This window comes from Numenius arquata, chromosome Z (genome assembly GCF_964106895.1).
Source record: "Numenius arquata chromosome Z, bNumArq3.hap1.1, whole genome shotgun sequence".
In the NCBI taxonomy this organism is placed as follows: domain Eukaryota; kingdom Metazoa; phylum Chordata; class Aves; order Charadriiformes; family Scolopacidae; genus Numenius; species Numenius arquata.
Window position 1 is genome coordinate 45,277,129 of NC_133616.1, and position 20,367 is coordinate 45,297,495.

Here is a 20,367-nt window from a genome sequence, read left to right on the forward strand (position 1 = left end):
AAAATGTGTGTCATGTGGCAGGAGGAAGCCTTAAAAAAAGCAGTCATTAAAACCAGTGAACTTGGAATTGTAGCTTAAATGAGTTTAGCATCTGAAAATGACTCTTAATAACTACTAGATTGTAGATTGCCATGTCCCCTATTGATCAATAATAGTGAAAAGTGCATGCAGTGGACATTGTGGGGTGTTACAGATTGTCACCTGGTTTCGTCCCTTTCCTTTTTTTTTTCTTCCTTTTTTTTTTTTCTTTTTTTTTTTTGTGTGTCCCATTGTGTATCTGTATTTTCAGTACTACATACTGTAGAGATAAGATATAACAAAAAGGTGATGGGGGAATTCTTGAGCAGTATCACTTCATTTATGTCATGACAGCTGTGTTGGTATAATTGCCTGTATGGACTCTGTCCTTTCAAGGTAAACGTACTTTTTATCTCTTTAATCAGATCAGTTTGAAGGAGGTAACGAAATAAATCTGATAAATGCTGATACTAAATGTGGCAGGAGAAACAGACTGAATATACATATCTATGCATTATTCCAGCAGTGTTGTGGCAGAGAGAAGGGAAAAGGAGAAGAGGAAGGGAGGAAGTGCATGTGGTGATTTTAATAGAATTTCAGTTTTGCATTAGTTTGCTAGGTGAATGTTAAACTGTTCTGAAAAGTCGTATTAACAGCTCTTTCCGAGCCAGTGCAGTAGAATTGATTACCTTTTTTCTTCTCTCAGAATGCCATTTCTGAGGACTTAACTTTTTCAGCACTGTTAAGTTAACTGGGCTGCAGTACAATTTCCCTGCCTCCTCCCCAGGCTAAAGCCCATTTTAGGACTAGTTTGATTTTTAATTTAATTGCATAAATTTTGTGAAGTGACCTTAGAAAACATTATGGTCCTGGAGTATACAATCATTTCCAGTGTTTGAATATCCCCCAAAAAAATCGCTGGCACCATGTCCTTGGCTTCTCCTCACAGAAGTTTCTAAAATCATACCAAGTTTAAAATTGTCAGATTGCTTAAAAACATTGAATGAAGTTGTGGATGCCCCATTCCTGGAAGCGTTCAAGGCCAGGCTGGATGGGGCCTTGAGCAACCTTGTCTTGTGGAATGTGTCCCTGCCCATGGCAGGGGAGGTTGGAACTCAATGAACTTTGAGGTCTCTTGCAGCTCTAACCATTCTGTGATGGTTGCAAATGGCCATTTAAACTCAGGACCAGCTGTTGCAGACATAGCTGTCTGATTTGCAGCAAAAGAGCCAGTCAGCAATTGCAATGAAGTATTGCCACTAGGTGCAAAACATGCTTTTATGAATCCTGTAACCAAGCCCTTTTGAGATGCTGGCTTCGCTTACAGATTGATATTCTGGTCTACAGATACCTTGTATTTTTCAGGAAAACTTGAACAGGAAATAACTTGCTGAAACTCATTCACTATTTTGCGCGTGTATGTATTTTCTAATTCTTTTTTGCTCTACAGTTCATCCTGCAGTGGACATCCAGAGAATTAAACAGCCTCATCTTGTTCATTGTTTTGGACAAAAATAGGGAACCTTGTTAAATTCTTTTTTATGGAAGCAAAAGGTTTTTCAACCTGTTATCTCAATCAATAAATAGAGCTTCCAGATCTGAGTCTAAATTTTCAGCAGACATGTGAACTGAATTGCTAGCATCTGTTAGCATAAATATCTCAAAATGCTTTTTTGAGGTAAATTGGAGATAGAGCTCTCTCTGCTGTTCTTGGTGCTGGTTGCCAACCTTCTGGGGTATCCTTCATCTACTCCACAGGCCTTTCTGCCTGTCTTGTTTACTGTGTGGTCTGATGACCATGGACTTCAAAAATGATGCCTGTCAGGCAATGCCTTTGCTAAGGTATTGCGCCATAAGGGAAGGAGAGCTAGGAGCCAAGAGTAAGCAACAAGGCAAGCAGGGACAGTGACCTTGCCAACAAGGGCCCAGTCCCACAGTACCCAAGCAAGGCAAGCAGAGCAGATCCACTGATGGCAACCAGCTTCAGCCAGGAGTCTGGAACACCAGACAAGTCGGTAACAATGGGACAGGTCTGAGGTTAAGTCAAAGTCATGAACTGGGCTCAGTGACTATGGTCAGCCAAGGGTCTAGTGATCGCCAGGCAAGTTCATAGTCAAGAGACAGGTTCAAGGTGAAACCTGGAAGTCAGGGGCTGGGTCAGTGGGATACATGGTCACACGCAGGCATATAGCTTAGGTGAGGACCAAGGGCAAAAGCCTCAGCCTAAAAGCAACACCTGAACAAAAGGTAGCATGAAAGCCCCCGATGGGACTTCTTTTCAGGTCATCTCCCTTCACTGCAGTCTGAATCAAGATTAGACACCTGTATCAGACAGCTGATCTTGAGCTCAAGAACCTGTTAGGAAGTGGGGAGGGAGCTCTGGGCCATGACAGAACAGAGATGACAGATCCGTCCCACTGTTACGGGTAGGCTTGCTCTGTGCACATATTTGTTTAGACTTAGCATTTTGAACCATTCCTGTTGCTATTTTTGTAGTTTTGGGAACTGTCACCTCCATACCATTATAACCATGCTCACCAGTCAGGCTCTGGCTGGGCCACTGCCATCTGCACTCCTTGCCAAATACACACCAGGTGGTTATTTCCTTTATGTTTGTGCCCAAATAACTGTGACTGAGTTAAACAAATGATGTATCAGCGTACAGCTGCTTAGCCAAAGCCAGGCTTGGAGCCAGAACAAACTCCTGTGGAGAATGAGACACAGCAAACAACAGTGGCAAGTTACTGAATCCATGCCACAGCAGCTGTGCCATACCCATAAAGAAGTGTGGGACCTGCTCTGATTCAAAGGGACGACGGCCATGGAGGGATATGTCGCTGCGTATGTGCTTGGTGCTAGAGTTTGCCTGGCCAGCTCCAACCTTATGTTGCAACAGGAATATACTGCACTCTGGAAGAGCACAGGGTCAGGCTGTAGCAGTCCTACGTTGGATTTAAATGGAGGCCAAAGATTTGGGGATCCAGCTAAAATTCATGCTTTTGGGTTGGTGAAGGCTGCATCCTGTTAGCACAGGGGTTATTAGGAAGAGGATCAAGGTTTCCCCTTCATTTGAAGGTTTAGGATTCCCTTGGATGTGCCCAAGACGGGAAACTCAGGAAATACTGTAGGAGTTGAAGCAGTTCTCCTGATAGCAGCTAGGCTGAACCACTAGACTACTCTTACTCTTGTACAGCAGGCAGTCAGGATTAACTGGGATTTGGAGGGTGGGGTCAGCACAGACAAAGAGATTCTTGCCCTTTGATACATCTTCTTTAAGGAAAATTAATTTTAAAAAATACATTCAGATGTTTCTTTAATAAAGTTGTGATTGCATGTCAACTACGGAAGGAATTTAAGCGTAAGGTATTGGTTCAGATTTAGTCAGTTTGTACTGTCGGTTACAATTTTGGCTTCTTGCTCATGTTCTGTTCCTGTTCTGTCTGAATTGTCTGTACTTCTGGAGTATGTAATAATTTTTGTGGAAACCTGAAAATGGTTTCTGTAGGTGGACATTCAGTTGTCAAAGGTATTTATTTCACGTGTAGGGATAAAAATTACAATAACCTCAGGAGCTACATAAACCAATGCAGATTTCACATGAAAAACCAGTAAAATCAAAGATAGAAATCCAAGAAAAAGATCTTAGTTTTTCAGTACTTCTTAATACTTGAAAGCTCCTATGAGTAGTGAAAGAAGCAAAGTGCTTGTAAATCATATACCCGTTACCAAAATTTAAAACAATACAATAGCATTAATGTAGTCATAAGAGTGAAAGTTGTGAGCAATTTTTCTTTCAGCCTATTTAACATTAAACTGCTGACCTGTGAAACATGGGTAATTAAATGGCAAGACCAGAATGCTGAAGGCAGCATTTTTAGCTTTCTGGAAACCTCCAGTGACTGGTATGCCGCTGTCATTCTTTACCCATTAAAATTCACCTGCTATTCGTGTGAGTGAATATGCTGATGTGTTCCCTCTTTGTGAACTGTTGAAACTTTCAGATCTGTTCAGTATGTAGTATCTAGAAATCGGTGTCATCAAGTTGGTGAGAAGAGAAGAGAAGAGAAATTCAGATGGGATCGCTCGCAGGCTCTGAATTCCAAGTATCTTGTTACAGTGGCATCCAGATGCCAATTTAGGAAAGAAATGTCATTGTTCTGCATTATACTGTATTTTTTTGAACAATTGAAAAAAACAGGGAGTCTGGTGGGGGGTAATTGTTACTGATTGTTGGTTGGTTGGTGGTTTTTTCCTTCTCCCTATTTCAATCACATCTGACAGCAATTCTATAACTGCCTTGAGCAGCTGAGCTATGTTGTGTGTGATTTTTTTATTATGGGCAAAAGGAAGGAACTGCTGCTAATAGTTTGTGTTCTAACAGGATGGGAAAACAGCAGAAGATCTCGCCAGAGCAGAGCAGCATGAACACGTAGCAAGTCTGCTTGCAAGACTTAAAAAGGTCGGGAGTGCATTAATTTTATCTGAGGTTTTTCATGTTTTTAATATACGGAGAAGAGTTTGACTGTGGGAAATCATATGATAAGATAGTCATCAAAGCCATTCTAAAAAGCTGTTCCAAAAATCCTTAGTGGAATGGTGTCTTTTTTATTTTTCCCCTTCTTTTTTTTTTTTTTTGAAATGATGCCCTTTGTTAAATCTAGTATGTACATATTAACGAAAATGGCTAAGCTAGTCTTCACCACTGATCTATTTTATCCTGTCTCTAACAATGCCTATTCAAAGCATTTAAGGTGCTTAGAAGAAACTCAAAAATAAACTATGTAGAATTAGCACATTCCACAAGAGGACTTACTTCCCCACCATCACCGTTTTGGTTAGATTAGGTTTATGAAGTATGAGGTGTTTGTGCCCCTTCTGGTCACTCTAATACCGTGTGCAATAGTTGCATAAGGTCTCAATGCCTTTTTTTAATTCTGCAATTTCGGTATCTCAAAATCTGACAGCTAGAATGCAAAGCTGACCTGGGCTTGTTGTAAGGCAGTAAGTCTGACACGTCTGATATGCATAGATTATTTTGGATAGGCAGAGTCACTCATGCTGTAATGGTTCAGGGACCACTTGGCTGGAGATTACATGCAAGAGCCAGACCAGTTAAAACAATCCTGGTTTAATTCTGCAGACGGGTCTGTGGAAAACTGAACTAAATGACAACTTCAGAGTAGCAATAGAAGATGGTGGGTAGCAGGCATTGCCAAAGTGGAAGTAGAATCATGTCCTTTTGTTCTGCCAGTAAATCCATCCACTAGGATTGTAAAATGTGTTAGTGAAGATGTCAGAAAGTGCCAAAGTTCATGTTTTCTTTGCAATGATAGCTTTTCTGACTGTTTGTCATAACAGGATCCATTTTGCATATTTGTATGACTCCACCAAACCCTTGCCTGGTCCTGCATGCAGGTGGATAATTTTGTGTTTTAGTAACATGACGTAAATATGGAACAAGTTGACCTAGAACAAAAAGTAGAAGGTCAGATAAATCTCTTCTGGAAGAGATGTTAGCAGCTGGTAACTCTCTTCTTGATAGCAGAGTATACTTAATTATTGAAGGCATGCCTATATATATATGTATGGGAAAAATGTATGATAATTATATACTTCATCAGAGTGTACTTTGCAATGGAGAATCTGATCAACTGAAATTAATGAACTACATCAAACCACTGAAAATGCTCTAGTACTTCTCAAAATGGTCAGTTTCATCTAGTACAGAGTGTACCTGACACTTTTTTTTATTTTTAGTGCCTGTGGAGGGTTTTGTCCCTAATAGCACACATATGAAGAACCTGTTGTCACCACGGCTCTGGCAGAGGATTCAGTATTAGCCATGAGGGTGTGCAGTATTTGCATTGTGACTAACTTACTTAATAAATGCCTGTTAGTGAGAAAGGAACTAAATTATATGCACTCCTATTTCTGTCAGATTTCTCAGCTTAATTGCTGCATGCTTATAATTTTGGGAGGCTGTAGGTGCTTTTTTAATGAGTCATCCTACATGTTAAACTCAGTACAAATGCAGAACAACAGACCTTTCTCTGAGCTCCAAATGAGGGAATGAAGGAAGGGAAGAGGAAGCTACTTCCTTTGCCCTTCCCTTTTTGCTATCTCCCTGTTTCCTTAAAACAGGTCTTTTGTGGTGAGAGACAGTTGCTAGTTTGCTGTCCTGCACTGCATCCCCTTGCTGAGTTGACCTTTCAAGCTTGGCTTGTGTGGGAAATAGAGCCTCCATGTCCGATAGCCTATTACTGAGCAAAGAGAAAAGACTTGATTGTTCATTCCCAGCTCTGTCTTTGGTGGGAACAGAAGAAGTATAGTTCAGATACTACAAGATAAGATGCAGAGGGGTAATGGAGGAGCTCAAACTGGAAAGCTCTTCTGTCGGAGATGTGATTGTGTTTGAGGAAGGTCTGTGTGGGAGGATGAGATTGCAGCTGTGGAAGAGACAATGAATGCACACAGAGGGCAAACTGTGAGAGGAGAATTAAGTAGAGGCAGATCTATTGAGGCCCAGTAGTAAAGACGGAAACCAGTCAGGAAGTTGTACACTTGTAGTAGAGGGGTAGAAAAATGGAAGTTGAATAGTATTTGAGAGGTCTTTTAAGGTAAAGAGGAATAAGGGTGTGGGAGAGATAAGATCAGTCTGGGAAAAACAATATTTACCTTGAGCAGAACTGAAGTGGAAATAAGCAGAGAACTGGGTGGGAGGAAGAGGGAGAGGTAAGAGCAGAATTCTCCCAAATAGGAGAAGTACAGAAAAAGTTTATTTAGAGAAGTGGGGAAATGCACATCAAGTTTTGGATTGCTCAGGTGGTAGCTGTCACTTCAAAATTCTTCAATGCTGCATGTATATTATATAAGATTATAGATATTGGTTATGCTAGTGAGATTCACAGGTAAGGAGAATGAGTGCTGCAAGAGGCTAGTTTTCTCTTTTGCCCTGTCCATCAGAGGTCAAAAGATCCCATTCACTGATGTTGAGCCTGAAGTCATGTGTGATTTGCATGAAGGCTCAAGGTGGCTCTTGAGAGCAAGCACTCAGCTGTGCCTTGTCTACCTGTCTCTGCCCTTCTGCCAGTAACTGATGATTTGCATGATGAACCAGATAGGGGAACTGATGCAGATGAACACCAGCCTGGCAAGAAACTGTTATCTAAATCCAGTGTTTTGAGTTTGTTGGGAGTCAGAAGTTCCCTGCCACACGTTCTGATTTCTTCTTTACGTTGAATTTTAGGATACACACCGGGGGCTTTTTATCCAGCAGCTGAGGCACACGCAGAATCCACAGCCGCGGATCAAACTGAAGTTGTTTGGACACTCTGGAACTGGGAAAACCACCCTCGTGGAGTCTCTCAAGTGTGGCCTGATACGAAGCTTTTTCCGAAGGCGTAGGCCTAAGCTCTCCTCCACAAACTCAAACAGATTCCCTCCATCTCCTTTGTCTTCCAAACCTTCAGGTAGGACATCAAAGCTGTAACGTTTGAACAAGAAAACATTTTCCTTTTAGTCTGTGTAGCTCCTAAAGGAAGAGCTATTGGCTGTACTGGAAAAGGCAGGATAAGCTAATTAAGTGTGTAAGAAACGAGAGTAAAGCGGAGAAGGTGTTGAGTTCTCTATGCACAGGCTCATACCTAAAGTAAGAGTGAAGAGGAGCAGCAGATGTGGAGGGTGTATGAGGGGTTAAGGTTTTGTTTACTCACGTGCTGCGTAAGTGAACATGGAGAGTGGAGGACAGGACTCGTGAACACTGGCATTTATTTTTCACAAGAAGTCATAGGCGATGAATGCCAGTGTTGCGACTAGATTCCACTGTTGTTGGTTTAGGCATTATGTTTTGTCAGCCTTTTTGTTTGAGTATCTTCATTAAACTCCATGCAAAGTTGAAACAGTTGCTGCATCTTTATGTGATCTTTAAGTAATAACAGGGGATTCAGAACTGCCTCTGATGGCTTGGAGTCCTTTTCCATAAGGTACAGGAGTGGATTAGCCCAGTTAGAGATGTCTAAAATTGTCTCCAAACAAGGTGAAAATGAAGGTTTTCTAAACTGAAGTAAATGGGTCCGAATAATAGGGAAACTTTGCCCATGTAGCACCAGTTAGCCTGTGTGAAGTGGGAAGAGCTTTAGGATGTGGAGGAACTAGCTAGGTTTATACTTCGACCCACAGTTGTGGCAGGACACTCAAGAGAGTACTGAACTATTAGTCCAGCTTCCTTTTATAACACTGAGGGGCTGCACAATGTATACGAAGCTAAGCAGGCACATCAAGGAGCTCAAGTTTAAATTGATTTTTATGTTTAAAAGTGGTCTTAACAATGTAGGTTTTAGATGGTGTCAGGGTTGCCTTTGCCTTTAAAAATGTTTGGATAATACCTGCGGGTTTAGGCTTCATTCATCATTTTTTAAGTAATGTTAGATCAGTGCTAGTAGTAGATTTCATATCTCTCTCCAGTTACCCCAGGAAGCTGTGACCTAATCAGATAAACATTTAAACCAGCACCATTTGGTCTATACTTGATCATCTGCTTAGGTTTGTTTAAATTCTGTAAAAATAAGCATGTGAATTCACCATGTATTTTTTTACAATAGTGTAAAGATTTAAATATTACACTAGAAGATCAAACATGAAGGTATAGTTTTACAGCTGGTAGGTAGTTTTTTTCTATATTAAAACCCAAATATTAGAATTCAGCATCTAGTGGAGGAAAGAAATGTTTACTTTCTCCACTAGATGGTGCAAGTCAATTAAAAAGCCCTTTCATTTCTCGTTTACTCTTAGGGAATCTGAATTAAGCGTGAACTAAATAAATTGCTTATTAGTTAAATAATTTTGGTGAAGGGCCTGCCTTTCTCCTCCACCTCCACAGAAACAGTTGTTACACAGTGATATTTTTATCCTTCCTTGCAGGAATCAACTATATGAATATGTTGCATTTCCATGCCAATAAAAATAGCCTATGCTATGAAATTGCATCACTTAGGTAAAAAAGCAGTATATCTTTGCAAAATAGAAGAACTTTAACTACTGAAACCTTTCATTTCCAAATCATTCAATACTTTTCCTATATGCTTCCCACCCAGCAGCGTATCTGCTAAGGGCCGTAGGTGTTATATGGGATCATTCTAATGTTTCCCTTTTCTTCATTCAGAATAAGGATGTATTTGTGTATGTTCACAGCTTGGTAGTTATCTCCTTTCTTTGAAGAGCAGTTTGGGTTTTTTTACTCAGCTTTTATGCTTTGCGTACTTATTTTGAAGTGATCTGGTTGTGATTTTCACATGGTTTGTAATCTCATTTTCCTTTCCCTGACCCAGTTTCAGTAAGCATTACAAATCTTTATCCTGGTTGTGAGAATGTCAGCGTAAGAAGCCGTAGTATGATGTTTGAGCCGGGCCTGACCAAAGGAGTATTAGAAGCTTTCGTTTCACCTGCTCATCACTCTCCCTTCTCTGCTGATGACCAGTCCACCAAGGCCATTGACATTCAAAATGCCTCCTTGCATGGTAAGCCGAGCCCTGGGCTGGCATGCCTTAATGCTGTGGGACAGTTAATGCCATGTTGCTTGGTTATTTTTAAATAAAAATGAAAAAAAAAATCTGACTTGGTATCTTAGTGACTGTGGCTGAAAATCCAACAATGCTAGAGTGTGATTTGTTTAAGCAGAAAGTAAATCTACATGAAGTTCTCTACCTGTAATACACATAGTAGTCATCTGTGTCAGATCCTTATGGTATCACATAGAAATGTTTTTGGGATGAGTAAGTGGGGTAGCAGAAAGGAGGGATTTCGTGTAATAGGAGTGGGCTGGCAGACCAGCTACTACTGTGAAGGCTTCTTCGCCTATATACTGTATGTTGTTTGGAGATTTTACCAGATTCAGTCTGGTCCCATACACCCAAGCACCCTCACCATGTAAGTGGTTCCCAGCTATGTGAAGGACCTACCATTCTTACCCCATAACAGGGCTGGAACATGTTTGGTGAGTCCTGGAGCTCACCAAACATGGTGAGTGGAGCTTCTAATTTCATTTTTTTTAAAAGGAGGCTATTGGCTCTGCAGTTGAAACCAGTTAGCAGTAAGAGGGATCAATCAGAGAAGTTGTCATAAGTACATATATGGCTTTTGACTGTGAAGACCATACAAATGGTGCATATACAGCTCCAGCCATACTAATTGTTATACAAATGGTAAGATCTATCCCAGTAGGATCTCTTCTTAATAAAGACAATGCTTTGCACACCTTAGCAGCTGCAATTTTGAGGCTGAGTTAGGATTAATCAAGATTTTATTTTGGAGAGAGAAACCTGTTATGAATGCAGTATATGCACTCCAACACATGCAGTGACAAAATATTTGTCCTAGATGCTGAAGAATTTGGCATGTAGCTAAAGCTCCTTCTTTGTCTAGGCTAATTTCCTCTTTCACTGTAATTTGAAACCAAGTCAAATTCTGTAGTGAAATAGAGTTATGCAACAGACTGGCAGGAGTTTCTTTTCTTTTTCTGTGCTGTTTTGATATATAAGGTGCACATGGGTGAACTCTGAACAGCTGTACTCATCACAGCAGATTTGAGGTTTCTAACTTCTTCTAGAAGTTTGAGGTGCATCTTCATCAGAATTTATTTAAAAAGAGATAGTACAAGTGAATCAGACTTCACCCTAATCAGATGGTGAGACTGGGAAGTGCCGTACTGTTGGGATCCTTAACATGGTGATTCTTCAGTCCTGACTTAACATGATGTGAACAGTACAATTCTGTAAAGCTTCTTTGAGAATGTCCTTCAGCTGTTTTTAATACCAACAGTGGCATGTTAAGAAAAGTTAATAAAATGTTGAGCTTTTTGGGGTAAGCAAGAAAAGAATGGGAGCCCTTATTCTTGTTTTTCAAGGGAATTACAAAATCCGTTGCTGTTGTGCAAGGCGAAGGTAAATTTAATACGTAAGGCTGCATGCCTTTAACACACAGGTGTTTCCACGTGGCATCCAGCTGAACGTCCTAGAGAAGTGAATGTGAGAGAGGAACAGATTGTGAGGACCCAACTTCTCAGCTTCTGAGTATGACTGAAACCCGTTCACTTTGTTCATGATTACATTTACAGTCTTGCTTTCTCACATGCATACGGTCTATCTTCGTGAAAGTTTAAATCAGATAACTCTTTTGTTTGTCTTTCCGTAGCTGAAAGATGCTTTGTGCTTACTGACAAAGTATGGTCTGATCTCTTCATCTGTTTGCCTGTTTTGCAGGAGTTGGTGATTTCAGCATCTGGGAATTCTCTGGGAATCCTGTGTATTTCTGCTGTTACGATTATTTTGCTGCAAATGATCTCACTGCAATTCACATAGTGCTTTTTAGTCTCGAGGAGCCTTACGAAATCCAGTTAAACCAAGTGACCTTTTGGCTCAGTTTCCTGAAATCGTTAGTCCCAGTTGAGGAGCCAATAGGTATGCCTTTATGCCTGTTAACAAAATATTAGAGGACTATAAGATAAAGCTTCTTGTTTCTCTGCAAGTTTGAACATCCTCTGTGTTGAGTGCTGTTATATGTCTTCATCCCACGTATTCAAACAAACTTTACACCAGATTTCTTACGGAAAAAGAATTTTATTATGTGGAACAGGCCTGCAGAGTTGTGCATAGCACTCAGTCCATGGTCATGACGGACAGTGCAGCCTCTTGTGGCACTTGGATTTACACCTGTAAATGGCAGATGAAGTTTTATGTCAGATAAGCTGTGGGGAAAAGTGCTTCATACAGTTGGAACCATTTAAAAACATTTTCAGACACATTGCTGAAATTCTCTTACATCTAACTCCAGTAAACAGTGTTTCCAGCACAAATTAGTCTTGTCATTGAGAACAGTACAGAACAAGATTGTGGAGTGATGTTACCTCTCAATATGTGCCACCTTAATATACTTAGCTAGAGTTGTATTTGGACTTCAAATATGTTAACCTTTTGGTGCATCAGGGAGTACAGAAACCAGTATTTCTAGTAAATTTCACTTCACATGTTCTCAGACTTCACACAAGTTTTAAGTAAGTTTACGTGTTTTACATGCAAGCTTTGTAACAAACCAAGTTTCTTGGCCAGCAAACAAATAACTTTTTTTTTTTTATTTAAAGTGTCTGTAGGTCTAGGTATATCTACTATATAACTTACTTGTGTTTGTCGCTGAGCATTGGTCTGCAGACTGTGAGAGTTTCACAGACGAGCCAAGCTGTGACAAGTGTCTTGGTTCTATGAACCAAAATATCATTCCAGGCTGCTAGGGACTCATCAGACAAGGAAAACAAATACTTAAATAGTGCAAAGAGTATTTCCCCTCTCTTTTTTGTTTCTGCTCAATTCTGCATGCATTATCTCAGCCAGATAATGATAAGGATGAGCCAAAGCAGGCCTTCAGTTTTCTGTTCAGGTGTCTGTATGTCTTTCATTTTCCATCTTAGGTCTAATCACAAGGTTAACAATATGAGTGTTTGGATCTAGCTGACATAAAATTACTTCTGGAAGTAAAAGCTTAGAAATTTGCAGAAAAGTATCAAAGCTTAAAATACAGCTAATTTGCAATTACTGAAGGCTTTTCATGGTTCCTCAGCCTAGTGAGGAAACTTAGTTCTCTGATTCTCAGAGTTAATATTTGAGTTAATCATTTCTTCTTGCTGATCTAATTATCAGCATTATTTAGATACTTTGCTTAAATCAGTCTTTATACTGGTCTGCTCAATTTGGGTACCCATGCCTTCAGCTGCCAAAAAAAAATACTTACAATTTTAAAATACTTACCTTGAAGTGCTATGCAGAGATTTGGGAAAATTTGGCATTTTATGAATGAACCACGATTCTGTAGCTCTCAATTAAAGAAAACTGAGAAGTGATGTAAGCATATTTCTCACATGTGAAGTTTTGTCAAACTGAAACAGCAGGATTGGACATAGTGTCTTTTTTAAAAATAACTTAATGATGTCTCCCCTGTTCTGGAAGATCAGTTTGAGAAAAGATTGAAAACTGTGTGTTCCATACTGTCACCTCATTCATACCATTTGTTTCTTTCTTTCTTTCTTGTTCTTTTCAATGGTTTCTGCCAGGCTTTCCTACTTGACTCTCACCTAAGTGAGAGGTCATTGTTTGTGTAAGTACTGCAAAATAGCATTCATACCAATGTATGAATGTTGTAGACATTTTGTGTTCTACTTATAATCCTCTACTCTGCACCTGTAGTATTAAGGACCATCCAAGGATTATGAGAAACGCTTTCAAGAAGCTGTTATTTTTAATTACTTTTCCTCACACTGTTGTAGTTTGTAGTTAATAGATATATTATCAGTGTTACTGTTTTAACAAAGACATTAATCAAAAAAGTCATGTAATATCAACATATCTGATGTTATTGAAAGAGTTTAGCTATTCAAATTGGAATATATATGGATAATCTTATAGGCCAATAACAGCCAATGCACCAGTGGTGTAAACACAGCACGGCTATGCTTAGATCCATTATCCACTGGTAAATCCACTGCAAAAGTGGTTGCTAGAATCACTACCAATGTAGCAATGTAAGAGAAATGTAAAATGTATTGCTACTTTCCCAGGTCAGTAAGACAGCCATCACCATGTCTCATAGTGAGGGAGTGCTGCTGTTTCTCTTCTAGCATTTGGTGGGAAGCTGAAAAGTCCCCTGCGTGTTGTTTTGGTCGCCACACATGCTGACATAGTGAATCTTCCTCGGCCCGTTGCGGGAGAGTTTTGGTATGACAAAGACATGTCGTTGTTGAAAGAAATCAGGAACAGGTAAGTGGGGATTACTTCTATATGTACTGTTTAAACATGACAATTGGAAAGGAAAAATACATGCATAGGAATATGTAAAAGGTTTTCATGTGGCTTATGCTTTTATGGTATTATGATATTTTGAGTATGTTCAGGAAGTTTATATTTTGCAAAAATTACCAATATTACAGTGAGCAAGCTGCCGTAAGTGAGCTAAAATGAGCCAAGTGGTGCAACAAGTGAGTTGAGGCTCAGAAAGTCTCACCCTGTGTGCACTGGTGTACATCCAAAGACCTGTATCAGCCATCTGTGTAACGTCTTGGTGTTCAGGTTTTGCAGCAGTCTCAGAAAAATGGGCAGTTCTTAGCTACAACCTCTGGGTGCAAAAGAGGAATCCTTACAGGAGAGCGACCCTTTGATTTGAATTGATTTAGGATGAGTAGGAAAGAACCTAAACCAGGCCTGGAGGTACTCTGTACACAGTTTGTGAAGAGCTGGACGTTGTAGAGTCACACAGGTGACAAGGTCACCAAGAGGTACCTACAAATTAAGGAAACTTGTAGCCTTCTTCAGCAAATGTTTGGAGAGCATGCTAATTGTAGATGGAAATCGGGATTTTTTTCACAAACTTACAGTTGTATATAGTACGTTCATAAAGACTGTACAAGAAGCAGTTGTAGGAATTCCAGCACAGTAGTAGCAGAGCAGTATCTTAATCAATTGAAAATAAACCAACAGAAAATGCCCGTGTGTAATCTTCAGTGTTGGAATCCAAATCAGTCCAGAGCTAAGAAAACAAGTGCAGTTAAAAAGTAAAAAGGAAGTGAGAAACAGAGATGGTGTCAATAGCAATGATAACTGCACTATTTAAAGTGAAAAGAAAGAAAACAACAAACATGAAGATCTTAAAAATATTTAATTCCTGCTGTCCCTACTTTATTAAAAAGGTTGGGTTTGGAATTACAAGCACTGTGATGCAGTTGTAATTTTCTTACACACCTTCCTTAGGAAAGACCACAGTTTTCTCTCAGCATCTCTGTCTATTTTCAAGAAAATTTGAGAGCAGCTCTCTGTGCTTATAAAATATCTTAGCGTAATCAGTGCTTAAGTTTTTTCATCATTCCTTGAAAAAAAATAACTCTTGTGTAATTTAAGATTGGAGCACAACAGGATTAAGAAATTAAGAAAAACAGGATTTGGGACTAAGTAAATAATTGCTCCCCTTTTTTAGATTTGGAAATGATCTGCAAATTTCAGACAAGTTATTTGTCTTGGATGCTGGAGCATCTGGGTCTAAAGATATGAAGCTTCTCCGAAATCACTTGCAAGAAATAAGAACCCATATAATCTCTGTAAGTATTGTCTAATGGTCTGGGTTGGGCCAGCCAAAATGTGAAAAACTTGTGTAATAATTTACTGTAAGTTTAGTACTTACATTATGAAACATAAAGAAGCAAGTGCTTCTTTTAGTTTTTTGGCAGCATGCATGACAGACCTGGTGATAAACAAACTCCTGACATTAAAGAGTCAGTCAGCATTTTCAAAATTGTATGTGTTCTATACAGGTCACCAAAATTATCTCTCTTGAAAAGAAATTATATGAGAATTTCAGTTCCAAGTTACAGTTCCCTGTTTTAAATTGACAGTGATTGAATTCCAGCATTGACCATCCTTTTTGTTTGTTTGTTTATAACTTTTTTTTATGAGTGTATTACAGAGAAACAGAATATATTTCAGGCAAGTACATTTTTCATTTAAAAAACCCACCAGGCTAGAAGAGTTGCATCAAATGGTAGAGGGATAATTCCCAATATAGATGTGTGGACTGAATATGTGTTAACTTTTGCTGCACTTTTTTACTGAAAAATATGTGCTTGGAGTTGTACGGATATGTGTAGGTGTATATATATATATGAGACTAAAGGTAGAATAGCCATGGTTTGATGTCATCACCATGAATCCAGAAGCTTCCATACTGAGGGTGACCAAGTCAAGTTGTTATCTAGCACAGACAACATGGATTTAAATTTCTTCATACCAAAGGCCCTTTTACTCGTGTGACACGCCAGCAAGACTTTCTGCAGCTACTTCTGATAGGTACTTTTTTAAAAAATGAATTAAAAATGAATGTATTACTAAGTTCATTCTGTAGTTCGAGGAAAATGTTTGGTTTTATGCAAAATTCAGCCTATTCTACATTCCCAATGGTCTCTTGATTTAATAAGCTTTTTTTCTTTGACAAAACTTTATCACAGCTGTGGTCACTAGCTTGAAATCTGGAGGGCATTGCTGCATAAGAAACGTGTGCTGTGGCTTGAGAGTGTGGGTTGAAGGCATCAGTGAAGTCCAAGCCAACCAATAGATAAAAGTACCATCTTCTTATCTGGTCCTCTGCAGTCTCACCTGCTGAAGTAAATCGGTCCTGTACAGATACTGATGAGAACAGATTTTAATTAAATGTTGACAATTTCTGAATTAACTTCTAGATGCATGAAGGCAATTGATACATCTTGAAGTCACTGTTTCAGGTGGTCAGCACATTAGACAAGGCAGGACTACAAAAACCAAACTTTGTTCCTTTGTAATCGTGATGATGTTCGGAAAGTTTGCTTATTTCAGCAAAAAAGTTGTTTCTGGAATTCACTCTATTAAGAAACGTTAGATCTTATGGCACATGAATGCCAGATGGAAGAGTAAGGGTCCACCATAAGGGGAACTCTTTAGAGACGAATGTACATCATGAATGCATTAGACCTTCTAATTTCGATTAAAACAAAAAACCCCAAAATTAGTACTGTTACTATCAGCAGAGTAGAATTACAAAGAGATGTTTTCTGTGCTTTTGCAAGACTTGCCCACCTATGACTCATCTGTGTGAAAAAATAATCTCCACGCTGCCTTCATGGAGAAAAATGAATGGACCCAACCAGCTGATGTCCTTGCAGCAGTTTGTATACGATGTACAGGAACAGCTTAATCCACTAGCAAGTGAAGATGACCTCCGGCATATTGCGCAGCAGTTGCATAGCATTGGAGAAGTAAGTGGTTTTATCTGAATTGTCTATCTTTATTAGCCAGGTACTGCTCTGGTAGAATATTGCTTAATGGGATTTGAGCACATGTCTGTAGTTACTTTTTTTTCTCCTTCCTCTTAAGACATGAGAAGTAGAGACCAGTTAATAATGCTTTTTGTTATTGTTATTGTATTGTGGCTCCTATTTCATTCAACATTATTTCTTTAAGACACGGAGAATTACAGTTTATTGCTATAGTTGCAAGGATATAAAATACCCAGAAAGGATAAGTATGCTGTCATCTAAAATGAGACAGTGCCTCATGTTCACTGCATAAAAGAAATATATATGTGTCCATTAGAAATTGAATCATAGGATAACACCTTTGCATAAATAGCTTGCAAAGCATGTCTAGGCTTTACAGCTGTTGGGCTCTAATGGCTTCATTACTAGTGGCAATCAAGAACAAGAGTTTCTCTTTGTTCCAAATACTTGTAAGAAAATAAAATGCGCTGTTCGTTTTTCTCCTGTCAGCAGTGTTAATTAAATGATTTGGTCAGTAAGTTAGTAAGGAGAGAACATGGGCTATCACCTTGTACTTCACAAGATGTAAATAGTAACTTTCATATTTATAAACAGATTAACATTATGCAGAGTGAAACTGTCCAAGATGTTGTACTCCTGGATCCTCGCTGGCTCTGTTCAAATGTCCTTGCAAAAATCCTGTCAGTGGAGAACCCAAAAGCCCTCCATCACTATAGAGGTCGGTACACTATAGAGGACATCCAGCGTCTGGTGACAGACAGTGATGTGGAAGAACTGATACAGATTTTGGATGCCATGGATATTTGTGCAAGGGACCTTAGCAGTGGAGCAATGGTGGATATTCCTGCTCTCATAAAGACTGACAATCTCCACAGGTCTTGGACAGATGAGGAGGATGAGGTTCTGATTTATGGTGGTGTTAGAATAGTTCCTGTGGAACATCTTACCCCATTTCCTTGTGGAATTTTTCATAAAGTTCAGGTGAATCTCTGCAGGTGGATTCATCAGCAAAGCACAGAGGGAGATGCTGATATACGACTGTGGGTAAACGGATCAAAGATTATGAATCGTGGAGCAGAGCTTTTAGTGCTGTTGGTCAACCATGGTCAGGGTATAGAGGTTCAAGTTAGAGGACTGGAAACAGAGAAGATCAAGTGCTGCTTACTTCTGGATTCTGTATGCAGCACTATTGATAACTTAATGGCCACAACCTTACCAGGCCTTCTGACCGTGAAATACTACCTTAGCCCTCAGCAGCTGAGGGAACATCATGAACCAGTAATGGTCTACCAGCCTAGAGACTTTTTCCGTGCACAGAGTCAAAAGGAGACATCACTAACTAACACTATGGGGGGATATAAAGAGAGCTTTAGCAGTATACTGTGTTTTGGGTGTCTTGATGTCTACTCCCAGGGAAGCCTAGGAATGGATATTCATGTTTCTGATCTGAATCTGCTTACCAGGCGAAAACTAAGTCGACTTTTGGATCCACCTGATCCTATGGGCAAAGATTGGTGCCTTCTGGCCATGAATCTGGGCCTCCCTGATCTTGTTGCAAAGTACAATACAAATAATGGAACACAAAATGACTTTCTTTCAAGCCCAGTCCATGCCCTTCTGCAGGAGTGGAGTAATGCTCCTGACAGCACTGTAGGTATCCTGATGTCTAAACTGAGGGAATTAGGTCGCAGAGATGCAGCAGACTTTTTACTGAAGGCATCTTCTGTATTTAAAATAAACTTAGATGCTAATGGTCAAGAGGCTTATGCTTCCAGTTGCAACAGTGGCACATCTTATAACTCGATTAGCTCTGTAGTGTCGCGGTAAAAGCAGGTGTTTTGCATGGACAACTTTTCAAACTGCAGAAAAGATAAAAGAAATAGTACAAGAGTTTCTGTGCATTTTCATTTATGAGGTTTTACATCAAAGGATCTTTATCCTTTTCCAGCACCACCTTTTTGTGCATAAACTTTCTACTTCTAACTGTGAATTGTTGCTTTTTGTCTATTAAAAAGGCTGGTGTACTTCTGGTGTTTCAAAATTATTCCTGATACATAATGTGCTGCTTAATACTGCCATTTTAACTGGAAAGTCTTAATTTTTGGATAGCGTACTGCAGCTGTTTTATAAAACATTTTTATTCTCCCCATAAAAGGTAGGGGGAGAGGAATAGCACATATTACCTGAAATGTGTATTTCCTACACCCATTTTTTTTTCTTTTCATTGTGTCCTCTGCTTAACTTTTTTTATATTTGTAAGGAGAGAAATCCACCATTGTGGTCAGATTGTGGTCAATCTGACTGAATTTAAAACCACATTGTTTATAGCTGAAAAAGTGAGTGCCTTTTGCAGAAGGGAGGGTGCAGTTGATTTGAATGACCCTGCTGGATTTACAAGAACATGCTACCTCTGTTTCACTTAAATTGTCTGCATGCTTATCATTGCAAGTGGTGCTTGCCTTTTAATTTTTCCTGCACTTCTAAGACGTTGGTGTTCACTCACGCAGAGCATTCTTGTGCCAGTGCTATGGGTATGGATGTGTGATACCTAATCAATTACAGTCAAATCATAATGTGAAAATCTCTTAAACTTGCCAATTGTCATGCTTCATTATTTCCATGCACCTCAGGTAAAAGTTCATATCATTATAGAGTTCAAAAAACACAAGTGTTGGATACTGCAGAATAATACTGTATAGCTGTCATTGTAATTTGTGTATAACAAAGGTTTTCTACTATTAGATCCTGCATTACTTACTTCCTGTACTTGAAAACTTCGATGGGGATAAAAACAAAAAGGAAGCAAGGTTTCTTGCAGTGATAATTTTAAAATTTATATGAGGGAATATGACCCATTCTCTGTTTTAAAAAGCATGTAATTTCAATGGTGCGATGTGTGTTTGTTTATATATATTGTATGTACATATATTAATACTATTTTTTCCTTAATCTTACAATGTAGTAAAATTTTAAAGGATTTTTCTACAAATAAAACTGTTGCTTGTTGCATCCTTGTCGTTCATATTCTGTAGCTGAAAGGGACCAAAATCTGTCTTTTCCTTAGTGTCACAAACCCGGAGAGGCAGTGCCTGGCTCCTGAAGTTCTGGGAGCCTCCTGTTCCACATCAGGGGGATTTCTCAGTACACTGGAGGATATTTATTGGTTTGTTTACTGCAGAGGTGGTCCCTCTGCAGCAGGGAGATTTGCATTCATTTGGACAAATGGCAAGCCAAAGCAGATTGCTACATAGCTTTTCCTTTGTGGTTTTTTTTTTCACAATGAAAACCAGAACAGCAGATGTGAGTCCATCATCGGGAAACCTCCAGATTGTGCTGTGTTGCAAAGGGGGAGAACACTGCGTTAGAACCTGTGCTGCGGTAATGGTCCTTCACATTGAGGAGCTCCTCATCACACAAGGGACTGTGCTGCTGCTGCTGCTTATTTAAACTCTCAGCATCACTCACTGGTAGCTGTACAGTCTCTGTATGGCACTCTGTGCAGGCAGCTCTGC

The 20,367-nt window shown here is 39.4% G+C and overlaps 1 protein-coding gene across 1 annotated transcript in view; it reads left to right on the top strand.

The window, feature by feature from the left end:
• Positions 1-19,863, top strand: part of DAPK1 (death associated protein kinase 1) — a 92,611-nt gene extending 72,748 nt beyond the window's left edge. The window contains exons 18-25 of the mRNA XM_074165667.1: positions 4,400-4,477; positions 7,265-7,487; positions 9,345-9,533; positions 11,274-11,471; positions 13,679-13,817; positions 15,028-15,148; positions 16,646-16,834; positions 17,450-19,863. Of these exons, the coding sequence (XP_074021768.1) occupies positions 4,400-4,477; positions 7,265-7,487; positions 9,345-9,533; positions 11,274-11,471; positions 13,679-13,817; positions 15,028-15,148; positions 16,646-16,834; positions 17,450-18,682 (2,370 nt within the window). The 3' untranslated portion in view covers positions 18,683-19,863. The remainder of the gene's footprint in view (positions 1-4,399; positions 4,478-7,264; positions 7,488-9,344; positions 9,534-11,273; positions 11,472-13,678; positions 13,818-15,027; positions 15,149-16,645; positions 16,835-17,449) is intronic.
• The last annotated feature ends 504 nt before the right edge of the window (positions 19,864-20,367 follow it).